Below are 20,817 nucleotides of genomic sequence, written 5' to 3' on the forward strand. Positions count from 1 at the left end.
GGAAAGCATTCACTCCCCTCTGATTATGACACTTATTTCACATAAATAAACTTTATTGTCCCTCGAAACATTTCACTCTGTGGGGCCGCCGTCTGTTCACCGCTGCAGGCCTCGACCGTCCCACAGGAACATATCAAACTGGTTAGCGCAATGACGTAATGGCGCATTCTGCATACGTTCATCACGTTTTTTTCCACAAATGTAAAATAATAATAATAATAATAAAAGATTAAAATACACCCCCCCCTTCTTTACAATCTTTAACAACCTGAATTTATCAATAATAATAATAATACCAAATAATGAAACATATGAAGATTAAAATAAAAAATACTTCACCTTATTAACAAACTTTAACACAATATGAATTAATCAATAATAACAACGACAAAAAAAATGAAGAACAATAAGATGATGAAGAAGAAGAAGAAGAAGAAGGATACTAATAACAATAATAGCAATAATAACAATAATAAAAAAAAACTATTTAAAAATATGAAGATTAAACTAAAAAATACATATCCTACTCAACAAACTTGAACACAATATTTATTCTTGTTCTTGTTCTTGTTCTTATTCTTATTCTTATTCTTATTCTTATTCTTTTTATTCTTATTTATAATAGAATAGATAGAATGGATAGAATAGAATAGATAAAATAGATTAGAATAGTATAGATAGAATAGATTTAAAAGAGGAGTTAGCCCGATGGATCTCCTCAGGGAGATTGTTCCACAGTTCGTTATGTGAGCGCAGATGTTTTCCTGAATACTATTGGCACAACTTTATAATAGTTGTCAATCACAGCAATATACTGTAAAAAAGTCTCTAAATGGCATGTTATTTCCCTTCACCTTCAAAATCATTTCAGGACTTGAATTTACCCACGGGAATACATTACAGGAATAAGAAAATGAACAACCTCCTGATTGTTACAGACTTTGGCGCAAAAACATACTGAAGATATTCTTTATTTTCTCCTCCAGTTAATTATCCTGTCTGAGAAAATTACTGGATGTTGTGCACAATGGCTCCCTCTGCTGCACAGTAAATGTTATGAAGAGAGTTTTTCAAAAGACTTTTACAGTTTTTTTCGATTGCATAAACACTAAAATCAAAAGTATTACACAATTATCAAAACCTTACACTCAAGGAGCAAAACATCGGCCCAGATTTGCACCACTATAAGCACAATGTCAGCTTCACACTTTTTGCAAAACAATACACACAGTGATTTGCAATACACTAAACACACTTGTATACATTAGACACAGAAGTATATCAAAATGTCCCTTCCTTGCAATTCCAAAGCACTGACTGTCAAATGACCCCCCCTATGAGCCAATTGGTTCAACACAGCCATCAGGTGTGCAAACACACGATTGCTTAATTGTAGACACACCAATCAGGTTTAAGCACTATAAAAAAGCAGCAGGTGAGTTCACCTGACTTAGACCAAAATGGAAGGAGTCAGAAGAAGAAGAAGAGTGAGGGTGAGAGGGGGAATCCAAGGAGGAGGAGAAGGAGGAAGAGGAAGAGGCGGAGGCCGTGCCAGAGGTAGAGGCCGAGGTGGAGGTAGAGGTAGAGGTAGAGGAAGAGGAAGAGGAAGAGGAAGACCTGAAGCAGGAGGAGAACGTGCTCAAAGAAGACGAGGACCAAATTTATCAAATGAAATTCGCGCAACACGTCGTGAACCACAGATTGAGGCTGAGGGAGGCTGGACTAAGAGTTCAGGCAAATCTTAGCAGATATACAGTGAAATATATCATTGTAACCTGTACTGGATACAGAATCATCTGTTTGTCTGATATTTGCTGAGCTTACAGTGTTATGCATACTACTGTAGTAGCATGAAAACTGGGACATGTTTTGTTGTGATTCTCCATGTTGACATGTCGACTGATTTGGGTATATGGAGAGAAATAAGTTATATTTTCATCAGTCTGCAGCATTGGTCTTGTGTAGTGTTTGGTGAATTTATTGTATATTTGCACTTTCTCTGTGTACTTCACTTACAGTACTCTAATCACTGAGAAGTAGAATTGCTAAAAGTGTTTTAGGTTAGCAACAGCAGTGTGTAACTGGTTCAAACAGAATTAAGTCATATGAAATGTGTGTTTCAAAATATGGTTTTGATAAATTAGTGTGTAGTTTTTACAAGAGTGTTTCATTTTGCAAAGGATCTGAGGTGTTCTGCTAATTGTGTGTGTGGTTGTGCTAATTGTGTGTAGTGTTATGAAAAATCGTGCTTAAGCAATCGAGAAAAACTGTAACACCAGAGGGATTTTCCTGAATCTTGCACATTGAAGTGTTTGACACTAGACAAAGAGATCAAAGAGATTTTACACAGCAAACATGTTCTCAGGATGAGGTTACAGACCCTCAGAAAATGACAAAGTCATAGTCAGAAACATTTGTCTTTATTAGGCTCACAGGAGCCGGTCCTTTGCATCAGTGGAGAATATCGAAGCAATCAAAGAGTCCAAAAGTTTGAAATGAATTTTAATACAAAACAAAATTTGCCCTGATGCGCAAACCATTCTACTAAAGTATTTTTCCTATGTAAAAAGACATTCAATTATTGTATATCATGATAAAAGCAACTTATAATAAGTGATTTGCAGCCTTATATGGTAAAACATTTGTCACAGTGTAATGTGATATTATAAGGTGATAATGAAATAAAAGGTGGTCAAGTCCTGATAATATTTTGCTCATGGAAATAATGGTGGTAACAAGAATCACAATAACAGCCATCATCATCAACAGACCCAAAAATAGACATCCCGAAATCCCCCCAAAAAACTGGCAATGATTTAAAGATCAAATGAAACTGTTCTATACAAGTTTACAATACAGCTGCTTTATTCATGATAATCTAATGGTAATGTACATTATTTCTGTGTTAGTCTCTCAGGAATCAGTCCTTAAGCTGAATAACATGTTTATTAAATCATGCAATGGACATGTAGCAGTCAAAAATATCTCTCACTTTCACACTCACACTCACACACACACACACACACAGACACACAGACACACACACACACAATGGCATCAGTGGGTGGGGTTGGGTATGAGGGGGAAGATGGGAAATTAACTTTCTATAAACCTGTTTGTTCTCAGCACTATTTTACACTGTAGATTTATATTCCAGCTTAACCATAACTATATTGTACAGAAAAAAACACATGATGTTCTTCATCAAAATATTATTTTTACTGTGTTATTAATATATTCTAAATGATGACCCATAAACAACAAATATAATTCTCTATCTTTCTGAATTCGTCACAGGATGCATCAGAATTTGCCGTGCATGTGAAAGACGAAGAAACTAAGTTCCCTTTTCTCGCAGTTTTTCTGTTTTTCAACCATAAATGTATGGAATACATATTTTGCAATGCCTTCTGGGTGATTTTTGAAATTCAAGATGTTTTGGTGATAAGATCCTATTTTCTGTAAAGATAAACATGTGCTTTCTCCAGCAGAATTTATACATTATTCTGCTTCTTCGGTATTACTAGCTTGCTTGTCTCTGTCTGTTGACTTTGTGTTAGTGTAAGAGTGTGTCTCTTCCTCCTGGAAGGCAGTCTCCAACAGGTTCAGGATGGACTTGCGGACTTTTTCCTTAAGATCTTTGCCAATGAACACATACAGCAGTGGGTTCAGGCAGCTGTTGAGAAAGGCCAGGCTGGTTGCTATAGGGAGACCGATACTGATGACGTGGCCCAATGTTTTACTCGGGCGATTCGCCATGTGATAAAACATCTCGATTACAGTAATGCAGTAAAACGGTGCCCAGCAAAGGAAGAAAGTGGTGATGATGGCAGCGATGATCTTGAAGGGGCGACTTGATTGGCTGGCCAGGGTGCGGTTCCTCCTGAGACGATGGATGATCACAGAATAACAGGAGACGATGACAGTGAAGGGGACGACGAATCCCAGGAGGAAGCGGGTGATGGTCATGGTCTGATTTCGAAACTGTCGCAGCTGATTCACTGATGGTGTTTCATTGTCGCAGAAAGGGCAAAGTTGTTGTAGCAGTAGATGATCGTTCCATTGTCAGGCGTAGTGTCCCTGAAGATGAAGGATGGAGCGCTGAGAATCAGAGCCAGTATCCAAACACCCAGACTCACGCAGGACGCCTTGCGTACACTTCGGTGGTTGTGGGCCCAGACGGGCCACACCACAGACACACATCTGTCCACACTGATCACCACCAGGATGTAGACGCTGGCAAACATGTTCAAGGATAGTACAAGTGCATTGAGTTTGCACATGAAGTTGCCAAAAGGCCAGTGGTTATCCAGAGCCAAGTACGTCACACCCAGGGGCAGGAACGCCGTGAAGAGGAAGTCGGCCACAGCGAGATTGAGGAACCAAACGGTGTTAACGGTTTTCTTCATCTTGAACCCGGTCACCCAGATAACCACTCCATTCCCGAACCCACCGAGAACAAAGACCAGGCAGAAAATAATGAGAGAGATGATTTTGAGGGACTGTCTCAGCTCAGCGTGCTCGTCTGAGGAGCTGTTTCTTCCAGTGATGTCTGATGTGTTCGTGACGTTGAGAGGGGTCGCAGTCATTAGCTCCATCATTGTCTTTGAACCTGAATCAAAACAAAACATTTAAATGTTAACCTAGAGTTCAATAACAATCCATAATTAATACATGAGATTAAAATGTACCTCATTTGAAAACTGGAATTCAAAATCAGGACATTCCACAAAAACAAAAGGACTTCACTTATGTCAGTTCCTCTAAAAGGCCTGGGGAGGATGCTGTCTGCGGGGGCATGACTTGAACTCTGTAATCATGGGGTAACAACAATCATGACCCGCTGCTTCACAACCTTTTTATGACTCACAATAGACAATGAGACAAATCTTATACGACACCAACTTCCACACGCAAGAAAAGAAAGAAAACAAAACGTTTTTCTCTGTAAGCTTTGCACCACATATAAACTGCACACCAGGTTTTCCTGAGTGAAATCAACATCAGATCAACAGAACTTTAAAATAAAAAATCTGAACCACAGATAATAAAACACACACAAAAAAAATCCACTTCATGTACTTAATTACTTAGATTGTTTTTTGATGCAGATTTAACAGATGTGGATTGGGCATAGGAACGAACGACTCAGGAGATTGTTTTCCAGCTTTTTATTTGCTTCCTCTGTAGAAAACAACACGCATTGTTTTGCTGTGATTATTTTCTCCTCTTGCTGCACTTCCGTTCCTCAGCAATGCAAAACAACACTGTCATTCATACTTTCCACAACAGTATGTAGTAGACACAGTCTACAACACAGACTTTTGCAGGGAGCAATTACAATTGTCCGAAAAACATTTAACTTAAATTACATCAAATATCCTCAAAACTACAAAATAATTATATACAACAGGACAACAGTGACACTTTGTGAAACAGAAAGGTGCCTTGGGTTGAGTTATTAAACAGCTACATCAAAAATTTTGTTTCAAAAAGGAAAACCACATACCTGTAGAAAACAACACACATCGTTTTGCTGTGATTATTTTCTCCTCTTGCTGCACCTCCGTTCTTAAACATACAAAATAAAATAATTTAATTTCAAAGGGCTGCCGAAATCCCCGCGACGCTACTAAACAAAATGGCGCTCCACCATCGTGCAAAATGTATCGCCGTGAAAGTTAAATGATAAACTTTTACAAAACATATTAACACTCAAAACAGCAGCGCAGTGTACTTGTATTTACAATATGCAATTTAAAACGTTCATTTTTCAAGGAAAATTATAAAATAGCGCGGAGCATTTCCTCAGGTGACCAACCCTCAGCAATGCAAAACAACACTGAGGGGGGAGGGGTCGACAGGAAGTATGAACATTTCCGCAGGTAACGTTAATAAAGTAAAATAACTAATAAAATTCACAAATACAAATTATGAATAAGAATAAATAAAGTACATTTCTAACTCTGTTACACAGAGAACAACATGAGAAAAAGCTAATTAAAAAACTTGCAGGGATCTTTTCTGGGTCAAGCTTGATAACCTGGATCCTTCTGTAATCTTCCTGACAGCCTGAAACACACACACACACACACACACACACACACACACACACACACACACACACACACACACACACACACACACACACACACACACACTCTCTCTACCTTTTACCCTACTAGAAACATGTTCTCACCACAATATTGAATAATTTTTTTTGTCTCCATAAAGATATCAATTCCCCATAGTGTCACTGTGTAAACACATTTACATCCAAACACATACAGCAAGCTTTATGTACATAAATGTATATACAAACAAATCTTTTTTGGAAGTAGTTGTCAAGCCAGAAAGGCGGCAAATTTACGGAAATAATGAATGCTCTATTATTCAAATCCAACGTAAGATTTTGGTCTTGGTCTAATAATTTTGTCGTGATAGTTCCTTTTCACAACTTAAGCTCATGTAATCTGGCAAATGTAACATACCTTTCTCTAAGCCCCGCAGTCTGTTGAGGATGAATCTGCAGCAGACGTTTCCCTGATCAAACTCTGACAGGTCAATATAAACTGCCCTGTGTGTTGTAATATGTCACTGCCACTGAGGAGGAACCACAAGTGGCCCGCACACAAGAAACTCCTCCCCACCATCAAATCTCATGCACACGCTCACACTTGCACTGTGTAATTGCAAATGTCATGTCTTCAAAATGAGTGTCTTCAATGATACACGAGCTGCATGATGTATATTATGATAATCTTACAGTTCTGCAACTTTAAAATACATGATACTCCTTGTTGTTTTGTGTTGACAGTGTGAAACAGCATCTATGTAGTCTTACATCATTTACTATCCCCTCACTTCACCCTGCCCTGCACCACTAGAAATTAACATCAGCATCTGTCAGTAACTCAAGGCTGCCAAACAGTTAGAACAGCAGCCGACTCCGTGCTGAAGCTGGACATGCAGACCATCTGTAGATCCATTCATGACATCTGAAGTCAGAATATATTTGACACATTCTGATGAGAGCAACTGACCACGCACTGATAAAAGTGATTCTGAGAGCATGTAAACCTAACACAATTATATCTATGATTTTAGCAATAAATATGTATGTTTTTAGTTCTACAAAAAAATATATAGTTGTCGACTTAATCTGCATCTGTTGAAAAGACAAGAGATTTTTTTTTTTCATAACAATATGTATTTACGTAATCTCAACCAATCTTCTTCCATACAACCATGCAACAAACATTTTATTGTTGTACTTACGCTGCAAAGTGGCGGGAGTCACGTGATTTCATGCAACTGCGTAGTGCTCTGCCATAGGCTGTGCCTATTGTGGTCTGAGGTCAGGAAGCGGTGCTTAATTTTGGTTCAAATTTTCCACCAGGGCAACGGGTCACATCACCCACATTGATCAGGTAAACTTTGCACTAAAATATGTTTCTGAAACATAACTTTGTGGGTGACAAATATGCACTGCAGTGACATAATCTTGTTTCATTTTAATCAGCACTGACTTGTTTAACAGTTTCATTGGACTTTGTGCATCGTGAAGCCATTTTCTCATCGACGGTTGGACGACAACTTCAAGGTAAGGTAAGGTTATATACTACAGTGTTTTCATTTTTCACATTGTTGCAGAAATAAAAATAATGTAAGAGGTTTTTTTTGGAAGATAATATTAGTAAGTGGCTTTACACGAAGTATATTTAAAGAAAAGTATTCGCGACACTAACAGGGTTTTCATGGTGCCTCGGGGTTTCCTTTACCCCGGGTCCGCACTGCCTGCGTTTGCTCTGCAAACGGCTTCGTGTCGCGGTTGTCAGTTATTCACACCGGCTTCGGTGGAGGCGGGCGAGCTGCTGTCGTGTTCTTTTGTCCCGAGATATGAGAAGAGCCGGTCTCGGTTTGGTTCAACAAGTATTTATTTAAGCAATGAAAATGAGCTATGGGCACTCAATGCACAGCCTCGGCTATCTAGTAGCTCGGGGTAGTCAAGAGTCGCCCCGAATGGACGGCGGGTGCAATACTTATAATAGTAGGTAGAACTTCATTGGTCAATAACGAGGGGGAGTCACCGTGGTTTAGCCCTGGCTCTCCCTTGCTGGTGCGCAGGCGTGGTCCCAGCCTCTTGGCACTGGAATCCGCCAATGATGAGGAGCCGCACCCAGTTTCGCTTCTCCTTGACAGTTGCTGGGCAAATCTTCACATTTCTGACAGTGTTTGGTTTTTGTGTTTTATGACCCACAATAGACAAAAAGACAAATCTTATACGACACCAACTCCCACACTCAAGAAAAGAAAGAAAACAAAACGTTTTTCTCTGTAAGCTTTGCACCACATATAAACTGCACACCAGGTTTTCCTGAGTGAAATCAACATCAGATCAACAGAACTTTAAAATAAAAAACAATAATAAAACACAAAAAAAAAAATCCACTTCATGTACTTAATTACTTAGATTGTTTTTTGATGCAGATTTAACAGATGTGGATTGGGCATAGGAACGAACGACTCAGGGGGTTGTTTTCCAGCTCTCCCTTGCTGGTGCGCAGGCGTGGTCCCAGCCTCTTGGCACTGGAATCCGATAATGATGAGGAGCCGCACCCAGTTTCGCTTCTCCTTGACAGTTGCTGGGAAAATCTTCACATTTCTGACAGTGTTTGGTTTTGTGTTTTAAAAACAAGCTTTGACATTGGAGTCAGGAACATTGTGTTCCTGCTTTAACGGCTGTATCTTCTGTGTGTGTAAGCATGCGCATTTTCCAGACAAAACGCCTTTCCTATCTGCCCTTCAGAACCTGGGGCAGCTGCTTGAATTCTTTCTAAGGCATAGGTCACAGTTTTTTATGAGCACAGTGCATTCATGTATGTGTGATGTTGAATAAAGCTAAGGGAATACTGTAATATATATAAAGGTTAGGTATGAGAACAAGTTTAAGTACAGTGTATTGTATGCCACGGATTACAGTCCTAACACTGCTCTTGTCAGCGCCATGTTATAACGTAGGTGTTACGTTGAAAATGGCCATAAACAGGTCCGAAATGGATAGTTTCTTTTTTGCCTGTTGCGCACATGTGACATGTGCGTCTCTCGCTCTCTCTCTCTCTCTCTCTCTCTCTCTCTCTCTCTCTCTCTCTCTCTCTCTCCCTCTCCCTCTCCTCCTCGCTGCCTCGCTCTCTCTCTCTGTCTGTCTCTCTAGACCGCGACACGAAGAGAAGCTGCGGTGGAGAACAAGTGAGTTGAAGTTTCACAACCACGGAGCAAAACGATTTCTATTAACAAGCTAAAATGAAAGCTATCGTTTTTCCTGGTTGGACATAATCTTAAAATGAGTCAAACTGCTGTAAACTCAGCTGCTGCGTGAAAGAGCAGCCCCTCCTCTCTCTGTAGGACAGGTCAATGAAGAGGACTGGTGTCTGTGTTCTTGACCCTTTCTACAGCAAATTATTTGACATAAATGCTTGAAATTACGATTGTGTTCATTTAAATAGTCAAATACTTTTTAATGAAATAAAACGACTCTATTATTGACTCAGCAAGGCTGTACAGGATACCAATTGGGCAGCAACTATTATTTTCATTATTGATTAATTTCTCAACCTTTTTCCTGATTAATCAATCCATAACATTTTGGGAAATGTTGTTGAGTGTTTCCCAATGCCCAAGGTGATGTCCTAAAATGTCTTTACTTTCATAGTGGAGTACAGAAATCATAAAACATTCACAATTGAGATCTGAGTATTTTTTTTCTTAAAAAAAGATTCTAAATGATTAATGAATAATCAAAATACTTGGCAATTATTATAATTGTGTAAAACTAATCTGTTAACTGATTAATCATTGAAGCTCTAGGTGCCAAGTCCACTTACAGACAGGTGACACATTTTAAAACATGAAACTTTGTTATGTTTTAATTCAATTTGTCTCCCTTACGTAGATCTTTGTCATGAAACATAATTTTGGTTGTTTATACCTCAATAATATTGGATTTACTGCGATGAATGACAGAAATAATCATTTTGAGTAAATGTGTCTTAATATGTAATTTACTACAGCTCTAAGGTGCTGGAGAAATGTGAAACTGCACCTTGGAAATCCTTGAAAAGTTCTTGTATTTGACTTTAGAAAAGGCACAAACCTTGAAGTAAATCCTATGGGAAACACTGCATGGGGTCTTACTGGATTTAAGTATGTACAAACACTAGGTTAATTATAGTAAAGTAAGTTGGGCAAATGTTATTTAAAAGAATAGTTATCTGTTGTGGTTTGCTTTCTTGCATTAGTCAGCTACTAACTATGACACTGTTTCCTCACCAGAGAATTCCTTCCATCTTTTAAAGTACACTGGATTAAGGTATGTACAAAAACTTAGTAATTGTAATGGAAAAGTGGGGCAAAAGTTAAATTCCTCCAGTTAGCTCATGGGGCAGACAATAAGTTTCTATGATTTCAGGTGAAAAAGCCTCTGTTGTCATATATTGTTTTTTGAAGAAATTAGCAGTATGTTCACATGATGAAGCTGTGGGGAATAAAAGCTAAACCTCTATCTGTTTTACATCTGGAAAAAAAATCACTGTTTACATTTACAACCCACTGTGTGCATAGTATCCTTACTAAATGTATGACTAACTTCATCAGTAACCGTCTTGACAATCCAGTCCGTGTTTGAGTCCACAATACACTTCAGGAGTCTCAGGGGTAAACTGTGTTGCAGCGAATCCAATACATTGAAGTCAATTGTGACCTCTGTGACATAATAAAACAATAGAAAAAACACAACATGCCTCCATACTGCTCATGTGGTGTCATCCAAGTGTCTGCCAGCCCCGGCATTCATATTTGACTCGAAACGGCGTCATTTACACCATGTTTTTAGCCTAACCGGCATAGTGGGCAGGAGATAATGAGTGACTTTTACATTTTCTGTGAACTATCCCTTCAAAATTAAAGTGCTATTAAAAAGGTCTTAAAGCATTAAAGTCATTTTTTTTACTGATACCTGCAGATACCCTGTTTTAGTTCTTCTGGTATATTTTACAGATTTACGACAATGACGATGCTGCAGCTTTGTGGACAGCAAAGCCAAGGATGAAGGTCTCAACAATCAAACGGGAATAGCCATCGAGGGAGAAGAGGTGCTTTTCTGTATTTCCGGTGTTGCACATGCTTGTGCCTTCCTGATGTGCCTTACAGGTGCATCTCAATAAATTAGAATATCATGGAAAACTTCATTTATTTCGATAATTCAATTCAAAAAGTGAAACTCATATATTATATAGATTCATTACACAGAGTGAAATATTTCAAGCGTTTATTTCTTTTAATTTTGATGATTATGGCTTACAGCTAATGAAAACCCCAAATTCTGTATCTCAGAAAATTAGAATATTACATAAGACCAATAAAACAAAGGATTTTTAATACAGAAATGTCAGCCTACTGAAAAGTATGTTCATATATATATATATATATATGAACATACTTTATATATATATATATATATGCACTCAATACTTGGTCGGGGCTCCTTTTGCATGAATTACTGCATCAATGCGGCGTGGCATGGAGGGGATCAGCCTTTGGCCCTGCTGGGGTGTTATGGAAGCCCAGGTTGCTTTGATAGCGGCCTTCAGCTCGTCTGCATTGTTGGGTCTGGTGTCTCTCATCTTCCTCTTGACAATATCCCATAGATTCTCAATGGGGTTCAGGTCAGGTGAGTTTGCTGGCCAATCAAGCACAGTGATACCATGGTCATTAAACCAGGTATTGGTACTTTTGGCAATGTGGGCAGGTGCCAAGTCCTGCTGGAAAATGAAATCAGCATCTCCATAAACCTTGTCAGCGGAAGGAAGCATGAAGTACTCAAAAATTTCCTGGTAGATGGCTGCGTTGACTTTGGACTTGATAAAACACAGTGGACCAACACCAGCAGATGACATGGCTCCCCAAATCATCACTGACTGTGAAAACTTCACACTGGACTTCAAGCAACTTGGATTCTGTGCCTCTCCACTCTTCCTCCAGACTCTGGGACCTTGATTTCCAAATGAAATGCAAAATTTACTTTCATCTGAAAAGAGGACTTTGGACCACTGAGCAACAGTCCAGTCCTTTTTCTCCTTAGCCCAGGTAAGACGCTTCAGACGTTGTCTCTGGTTCAGGAGTGGCTTGACACGAGAAATGCAACAGCTGTAGCCTATGTCCTGGATAGGTCTGTGCATGGTGGCTCTTGATGCACTGACTCCAGCCTCAGTCCACTCCTTGTGAATTTCCCCCAAATTCTTGAATGGCCGTTGCTTCACAATCCTCTCAAGGCTGCGGTTATCCCTGTTGCTTGTGCACCTTTTTCTACCTCACTTTTGCCTTCCACTCAACTTTCTATGAATATGCTTGGATACAGCACTCTGTGAACAGCCAGTGTCTTTAGCAATGACCTTTTGTGGCTTACCCTCCTTGTGGAGGGTGTCAATGACTGTGTTCTGGACAACTGTCAAGTCAGCAGTCTTCCCCATGATTGTGTAGCTTACTGAACCAGACTTGGAGACCATTTAAAGGCTCAGGAAACCTTTGCAGGTGTTTTGAGTTAATTAGCTGATTAGAGTGGGACATCGTGAGTCTACAATATTGAACCTTTTCACAATATTCTAATTTTCTGAGATACAGAATTTGGGGTTTTCATTAGATGTAAGCCATAATCATCAAAATTAAAAGAAATATACGTTTGAAATATTTCACTCTGTGTATAATGAATCTATATAATATGAGTTTCACTTTTTGAATCTAATTATCGAAATACAAACTTTTCCATGATATTCTAATTTATTGAGATGCACCTGTATGTATGCCTTGGAACTAAGCTACCCTAAGAATTTAATACCATAATTTCATACGTGTATTGTGCGAGCCTGTTTTAAGCCCCAAGTGTTTAGGAGTGGGTTAAGTTGCATTCCAAAATGTTTTTCAACTTTTAAGGACTTTTAAGTGTTTTAAATAACTTTTGATACCTGATGTGGTAATTGTTCAGGGATTGTCATGATTTTGAGTACATGGTAGAGCCAATAAACCCTGTCAATTTTGATGACTTTGTGAATTTTCCTTTAGCACCACCATGAATCACAATATTGTCTTATACACAATAGCTAAAAATCTGAAGGGCAGATATTGAACGCTGTTAGTTTTGATTACTTAATGACCAAAATGTCAGCTTTTTTAAAAAAGGTTTAAAAAAATAACAACTTAATTGCCATGATATTTCACTGAAAAATAGTGTTTGATCTACTTAGAAAAATTAAGGCAACTTTTTGCATCAGATTACTATGTAAATCAAGCAAGACTGGTCATTGTATGAAGTACTTAATTTCTTTTATGTATAAAGCACATTTTGCCAGTAAAGTCAGCTTAATCTTTCTAGTTGAATAACTTGAGTTTTCAAGTAAAGTCAACTCAATTTTTGTAATAAAGTCAGATTATTTTTGATAGTTAAACTTAATTTGTCAAGTTAAGTCAGCCTAATTTAGCTAGTAAAGTAACGTAATTTGTCGAGTAAAGTCAGCTTAATTATAAAAGTAAATTTAAGTTGACTGTACTTACAAAGTTTAGGTGATTTTACTTGGAAAATTAAACTGACTATACTTGGAAACTTTAGATCTTGTGTACAAAAAATTAAGTAGTTCATACAAAGACCGATCTCGCTTGAACTAAATAATATTTTGATGCAAAAAGTTGCCTTGATTTTTTTAAGTAGATCAGGCAGGAAATTTTTATCAGTGTGTGTTGGTTGTCATGCATCCTGTTTTGCACTGTTTATCAGATATGAATACATTATGCTGTCCCTGTATTCCCTGCACTGTTTCACTTGTTTTTGTTTTGTGATGCCTTGGAGGAAGAACATACACACAGGTTTTCAACCAACTAATTTACCTACTACTATCACTGCCTCATTTAATGACAGAGCTGACTTCAAGGGTTAACTTAACTCAATTGCGGTCTCCAGTTTGCACGAGATTGAAACCTTCCCATTATTCACAGTTCTTCTTGACTCCTCTCTTTACTTGTAAGCAGCAGAGCTCTGCTATAAAAATGTCTTAAGATCATATCTTACACCAACATAGAATTTATAATGATGGAGGATTTCACAATACTCTCCAAACACCTATAAAACAATATTTTAAAAGGATCCAGAAGAATCCAGCTGTTAAAAGTTTTTCCTTGTGTATTAAAAATTGAAAATAATCTCCAAGCAAATAAAATTGACCCTTAATATCTGAACAAATTCATTAATAATTTGCATTTTTAGGAGAGAAAATATATGATATGCTCATTACCTAATAACACAACATCATGTAAAAGGATAATCATAATAAATAATCAAAGTACAAAAAGCTGATTCTGAATATTTATACAAATGCCTGATGATTTGTCCACTTCCTGACCACGTAACAGCCACTGATTTGCAGCCTTTCCTAATACAAACATAATTATTACAGCGTTTTAAAGTGATAATGAGATGAACATTAAAAGTGAGAAAGGGGTTAAGTCTAAATAATATTTTAATCATAGAAATAATGGTATAAAACAAGAATCACAACAACAGTCATCATCATCGTTTATGGACTTGTAAAAGAGTTCTCCACTGTAGGGTTAAAAAAGGCAAAAATAAACTTATCATTTACACTGTTTACATTAAAATTGATCTTTGATACAGAGGTTCAGATTATGACATAGAAAAGTGTGCTATTACAGTTGTTTCCATTCAATTAATCTGCAACAACTTTGAGAACAGATTGATTCTTGCTTTGGAAATGTGAGTATATGTATTTTTGTCCATCATGAAGGTAAACTGACACGATGCATTTAAGTTGAGAGGTTAGCACAACATGCATGTACTCAGGGTGGGGGGCACAGACATTAAAGTATCCCCTCTAAAAACAACTAACCATGATCAAAAGATCAAACGAAACGTTAAAATGCAAGTTCAAAATAACCACAACAATCTGATGGTAACATAGTTCTTTGTCAAGCCCTCATGAACCAGTCCTAATGCTGAATAACATGTTTATCAAAGCATGCAGTTGACATGTAGCAGTCAAAAGTCAGCTCACACACACACACACACACACACACACACACACACACACACACACACACACACACACACACACACACACACACACACACACACACACACACACACACACACTGTCAATATATTTTATCATGTACACAAGTAATGGCGTCAGTGGGTTGGGTACGAGGGGAAAGTTAGGAAATGAACATTGTATAATCCTCAGCGATGAGCCAACACTATTTAACACTGGAGATGCTATTTTCAGTTAAACCTCTTCCATACGTCCCTTATTACTATGTTTTGTAGGTCATGTGACAGCGTATTTAATGATAAAAAAGAGTCTCTGATCATGGCTTATAAACTCCTCGTTTTATTGCATGCTGTCTTTGATGCAACATACGGATGAAGACATCAAAATCAACAACTGGAGTTTATGAGACAGATGAGAAACACAACGTTCCCTTTTATCAACCACATGTTACAACATCTCTGTCGTGTTTGTGTTGCACAAATTTAGCTATAAACTAATGTAATACCTATTCTGAAATTAGTGTTTCCGATAAAGTGGCACAGTGCATCCGTTATAGCTGTCATGTTGCAGCTAACAAAAGTACTGTATAATGAATGGCACAGTACATGTCATTCAGTTTGACTGCATGTGTGTGTTTATGTGTATAACGGTTATATGTGTGCATTTTTCTCCCTGTTCTGTCTTAGATTTTTCTGGAAAGCATTCACGTCCCTCTGATTATGACACTTATTTTACATAGATAAACTTTATTGTCCCTCGAAAACATTTCACTCTGTGGGGCCGCCGTCTGTTCACCGCTGCAGGCCACGACCGTCCCACAGGAACATATCAAACTGGTTAGCACACTGACGTCATGGCGCATTCTGCATAAGTTCATCACGTTTTTTTCCACAAATGTAAAATAATAATAATACAAGATTAAAATACCCCCCCTTCTTTACAATCTTTAACAACATGAATTAATCAATAATAACGACAAAAAAAGAAGTATACTAATAATAATGGCAATAATAACAATAATTAAAAAAAACAATTACAAAATATGAAGATTAAAATAAAAAATACATATCCTTCTCAAGAAAGTTGAACACAATATTTATTTTTGTTCTTATTCTTATTCTTATTCTTATTCTTATTCTTATTCTATATAATAGCATAGATAGAATAGATTTAAAAGAGGAGTTAGCCCGATGGATCTCCTCAGGGAGATTGTTCCACAGTTCGTTATGTGAGCGCAGATGTTTTCCTGAATACTACTGGCACAACTTTATAATAGTTCTCAATCACAGCAATATACTGTAAAAAAGTCTCTAAATGTCACGTTATTTCCCTTCACCTTCAAAATCATTCCAGGATTTGAATTTACCCACGGGAATACATTACAGGAATAAGAAAATGAACAACCTCCTGATTGTTACAGACTTTGGCGCAAAAACATACTGAAGATATTCTTTATTTTCTCCTCCAGTTAATTATCCTGTCTGAGAAAATTACTGGATGTTGTGCACAATGGCTCCCTCTGCTGCACAGTAAATGTTATGAAGAGAGTTTATCAAAAGACTTTTAACACCAGAGGGATTTTCCTGAATCTTGCACATTTTTACACAGCATACATGTTCTCAGGATGAGGTTACAGACCCTCAGAAAATGACAAAGTCGTAGTCAGAAACATTTGTCTTTATTAGGCTCACAGGAGCCGGTCCTTTGCATCAGTGGAGAATATCGAAGCAATCAAAAAGTCAAAAAATTTGAAATGAATTTAACAACAAATTCCCTGATCGAAACCATTCTACTAAAGTATTTTCCTATGTAAAAAGACATTCAATATGTATATAATGATAAAAGCAACTTATAATATGATTTGCAGCATTAAAATATTTGTCACAGTGTAATGATATTATAAGTGATAATGAAATAAAGGTGGTCAAGTCCTGATGATATTTGCAATGAAATAATGGTGTAACAAGAATCACAAAACAGCCATCATCATCATCAATAGACCCAAAAAAAGACATCCCGAAATCCCCCAAAACCACTGGCAATGATTTAAAGATCAAATGAAGCTGTTCTATACAAGTTTACAATACAGCTGCTACTTTATTCATGATAATCTAATGGTAACGTACATTATTTCTGTGTTAGTCTCTCAGGAATCAGTCCTTAAGCTGAATAACATGTTTATTAAATCATGCAATGGACATGTAGCAGTAAAAAATATCTCTCTCTTTCACACTCACACACACACACACACACACACACACACACACACACACACACACACACACACACACACACACACACACACACACACACACACACACACACACAATGGCATCAGTGGGTGGGGTTGGGTATGAGGGGGAAGATGGGAAATTAACTTTCTATAAACCTGTTTGTTCACAGCACTATTTTACACTGTAGATTTATATTCCAGCTTAACCATAACTATATTGTACAGAAAAAAACACATGATGTTCTTCATCAAAATATTATTTTTACTGTGTTATTAATATATTCTAAATGATGACCCATAAACAACAAATATAATTCTCTATTTTTCTGAATTTGTCACAGGATGCATCACAATTCGCGTGCATGTGAAAGACGAAGAAACTAAGTTCCCTTTTCTCGCAGTTTTTCTGTTTTTCAACCATAAATTTATGGAATACATATTTTGCAATGCCTTCTGGGTGATTTTTCAAATTCAAGATGTTTTGGTGATAAGATCCAATTTTCTGTAAAGATAAACATGTGCTTTCTCCAGCAGAATTTATACATTATTCTGCTTCTTCGGTATTACTAGCTTGCTTGTCTCTGTCTGTTGACTTTGTGTTAGTGGAAGAGTGTGTCTCTTCCTCCTGGAAGGCAGTCTCCAACAGGTTCAGGATGGACTTGCGGACTTTTTCCTTAAGATCTTTGCCAATGAACACATACAGCAGTGGATTTCAGGGAGCTGTTGAGAAAGGCCAGGCTGGTTGCGATTGGGAGACCGATAGTGATGACGTGGCCCAATGCTTCACTCTTGTGGTTCGCCATGTGATAAAACATCACGATTACAGTGATGCAGTAAAACGGCGCCCAGCAAAGGAAGAAAGTGGTGATGATGGCAGTGCTGATCTTGAAGAGGCGACTCGATTGGCTGGCCAGGGTGCGGTTCCTCCTGAGACGATGGATGATCACAGAATAACAGGAGACGATGACAGTGAAGGGGACGACGAATCCCAGGAGGAAGCGGGTGATGGTCATGGCCTGATGTCGAAACTGTCGCAGCTGATTCACTGATGGTGTTTCATAGTCGTCGGAATGGGCAAAGTTGTTGTAGCAGTAGATGATGTCTTCATTGTCAGTCGTAGTGTCCCTGAAGATGAAGGATGGAGCGCTGAGAATCAGAGCCAGTATCCAAACACCCAGACTCACGCAGGACGCCTTGCGTACACTTCGGTGGTTCTGGGCCCAGACGGGCCACACCACAGACACACATGTGTCCACACTGATCACCACCAGGATGTAGATGCTGGCAAACATGTTCAAGGGTAGTACAAGGGCATTGAGTTTGCACATGAAGTTTCCAAAAGGCCAGTGGTAATCCAGAGCCAAGTACATCACACCCAGGGGCAGGAACGCCGTGAAGAGGAAGTCGGCCACAGCGAGATTGAGGAACCAAACGGTGTTAACGGTTTTCTTCATCTTGAACCCGGTCACCCAGATAACCACTCCATTCATGAACACACCGAGAACAAAGACCAGGCAGAAAATAATGAGAGCGATGAATTTGAGGGACTGTCCCAGCTCAGCGTGCTCGTCCTCGTTGTCATAATCTTCGTAGTCATAATCTTCGTTGTCATAATCTTCGTAGTCTTCGTACAAGGAGCTGTTTCTTCCAGTGATGTCTGATGTGTTCGTGACGTTGAGAGGGGTAGCAGTCATTAGCTCCATCATTGTCTTTGAACCTGAATCAAAAACAAAACATTTAAATGTTAACCTAGAGTTCAATAAGAATCCATAATTAATACATGAGATTAAAATGTACCTCATTTGAAAACTGGAATTCAAAATCAGGACATTCATTCCACAAAAACAAAATGACTTCACTTTTGTCAGTTCCTCTAAAAGACCTGGGGAGGATGCTGTCTGCGGGGTCATGACTTGAACTCTGTAAACATGGGGTAACAACAATCATGACCCGCTGCTTCACAACCTTTTTATGACCCACAATAGACAATGAGACAAATCTTATACGACACCAACTTCCACAAGCAAGAAAAGAAAGAAAACAAAATGTTTTTCTCTGTAAGCTTTGCACCACATATAAACTGCACACCAGGTTTTCCTGAGTGAAATCAACATCAGATCAACAGAACTTTAAAATAAAAAATCTGAACCACAGATAATAAAACACAAAAAAACCCCCAAAACTTCATAGACTTAATTACTTAGATTTTTTTTGGATGCAGAGAACAACATGAGAAAAATCTAATTAAAAACCTTGCAGGGATGTTTTCTGGGTCAAGCTTGATAACCTGGGTCCTTCTGTGATCTTCCTGACAGTCTGAAACACGCACACACACACACACACACACACACACACACACACACACACACACACACACACACACACACACACACACACACACACACACACACACACACACACACACACACACACACACACACACTCTACCTTTTACCCTACTAGAAACATGTTCTCACCACAATATTGAATAATCTTTTTGTCTCCATAAAGATATCAATTCCCCATAGTGTCACTGTGTAAACACATTTACATCCAAACACATACAGCAGGCTTTATGTACATAAATGTATATACAAACAAATCTTTTTTGGAAGTAGTTGTCAAGCCAGAAAGGGGGCAAATGTACGGAAATAATTAATGCTTTATTATTCAAATCCAACATAAGATTTTAGTCTTTGTCTAATAATTTTGTCGTGATAGTTCCTTTTCACAACTTAAACTCATGTAATCTGGCAAATGTAACGTACCTTTCTCTAAGCCCCGCGGTCTGTTGAGGATGAATCTGCAGCAGAAGATTCCCTGATCAAACTCTGACAGGTCAATATAAACTGCCCTGTGTGTTGTAATATGTCACTGCCACTGAGGAGGAACCACAAGTGGCCCGCACACAAGAAACTCCTCCCCACCATCAAATCTCATGCACACGCTCACACTTGCACTGTGTAATTGAAATTGTCATGTTGACTAAATGAGTGTCTTCAATGATACACGAGCTGCATGATGTATATTATGATAATCTTACAGTTCTGCAACTTTAAAATACATGATACTCCTTGTTGTTTTGTGTTGACAGTGTGAAACAGCATCTATGTAGTCTTACATCATTTGCTATCCCCTCACTTCACCCTGCCCTGCACCACTAGAAATTCACATCAGCATCTGTCAGTAACTCAAGGCTGCCAAACAGTTGGAGCAGCAGCCGACTCCGTGCTGAAGCTGGACATGCAGACCATCTGTAGATCCAATCATGACATCTGAAGTCGGAATATGTTTGACACATTCTGATGAGAGGAACTGCACATGGGTTGGTTGTCATGCATCCTGTTTTGCACTGTTTATCAGATATGAATACATTATGCTGTGCCTGTGCGGAAGCGTATTGCATCACTTGAAAAAAAAAAAAACTCAGTTTTTCTGAGATAATTGTTATCTAGTATTTTGATGAAGTTA

The 20,817-nt window shown here is 38.3% G+C and overlaps 1 protein-coding gene and 2 pseudogenes across 1 annotated transcript in view; all 3 read right to left on the reverse strand.

Moving 5' to 3' along the window:
- LOC124852269 (chemerin-like receptor 1) overlaps positions 1-182 on the reverse strand; it is a 944-nt gene extending 762 nt beyond the window's left edge. The window contains exon 1 of the mRNA XM_047340844.1: positions 177-182. Within this exon, the coding sequence (XP_047196800.1) occupies positions 177-182 (6 nt within the window). The remainder of the gene's footprint in view (positions 1-176) is intronic.
- Positions 183-2,404: 2,222 nt separating this feature from the next.
- LOC124851121 lies at positions 2,405-6,594 on the reverse strand (annotated as a pseudogene).
- A 10,735-nt stretch (positions 6,595-17,329) lies between these two features.
- Positions 17,330-20,208, reverse strand: LOC118113131 (annotated as a pseudogene).
- Positions 20,209-20,817: the final 609 nt, after the last annotated feature.

Source organism: Hippoglossus stenolepis, chromosome 8, assembly GCF_022539355.2.
Source record: "Hippoglossus stenolepis isolate QCI-W04-F060 chromosome 8, HSTE1.2, whole genome shotgun sequence".
Lineage (NCBI taxonomy): Eukaryota > Metazoa > Chordata > Actinopteri > Pleuronectiformes > Pleuronectidae > Hippoglossus > Hippoglossus stenolepis.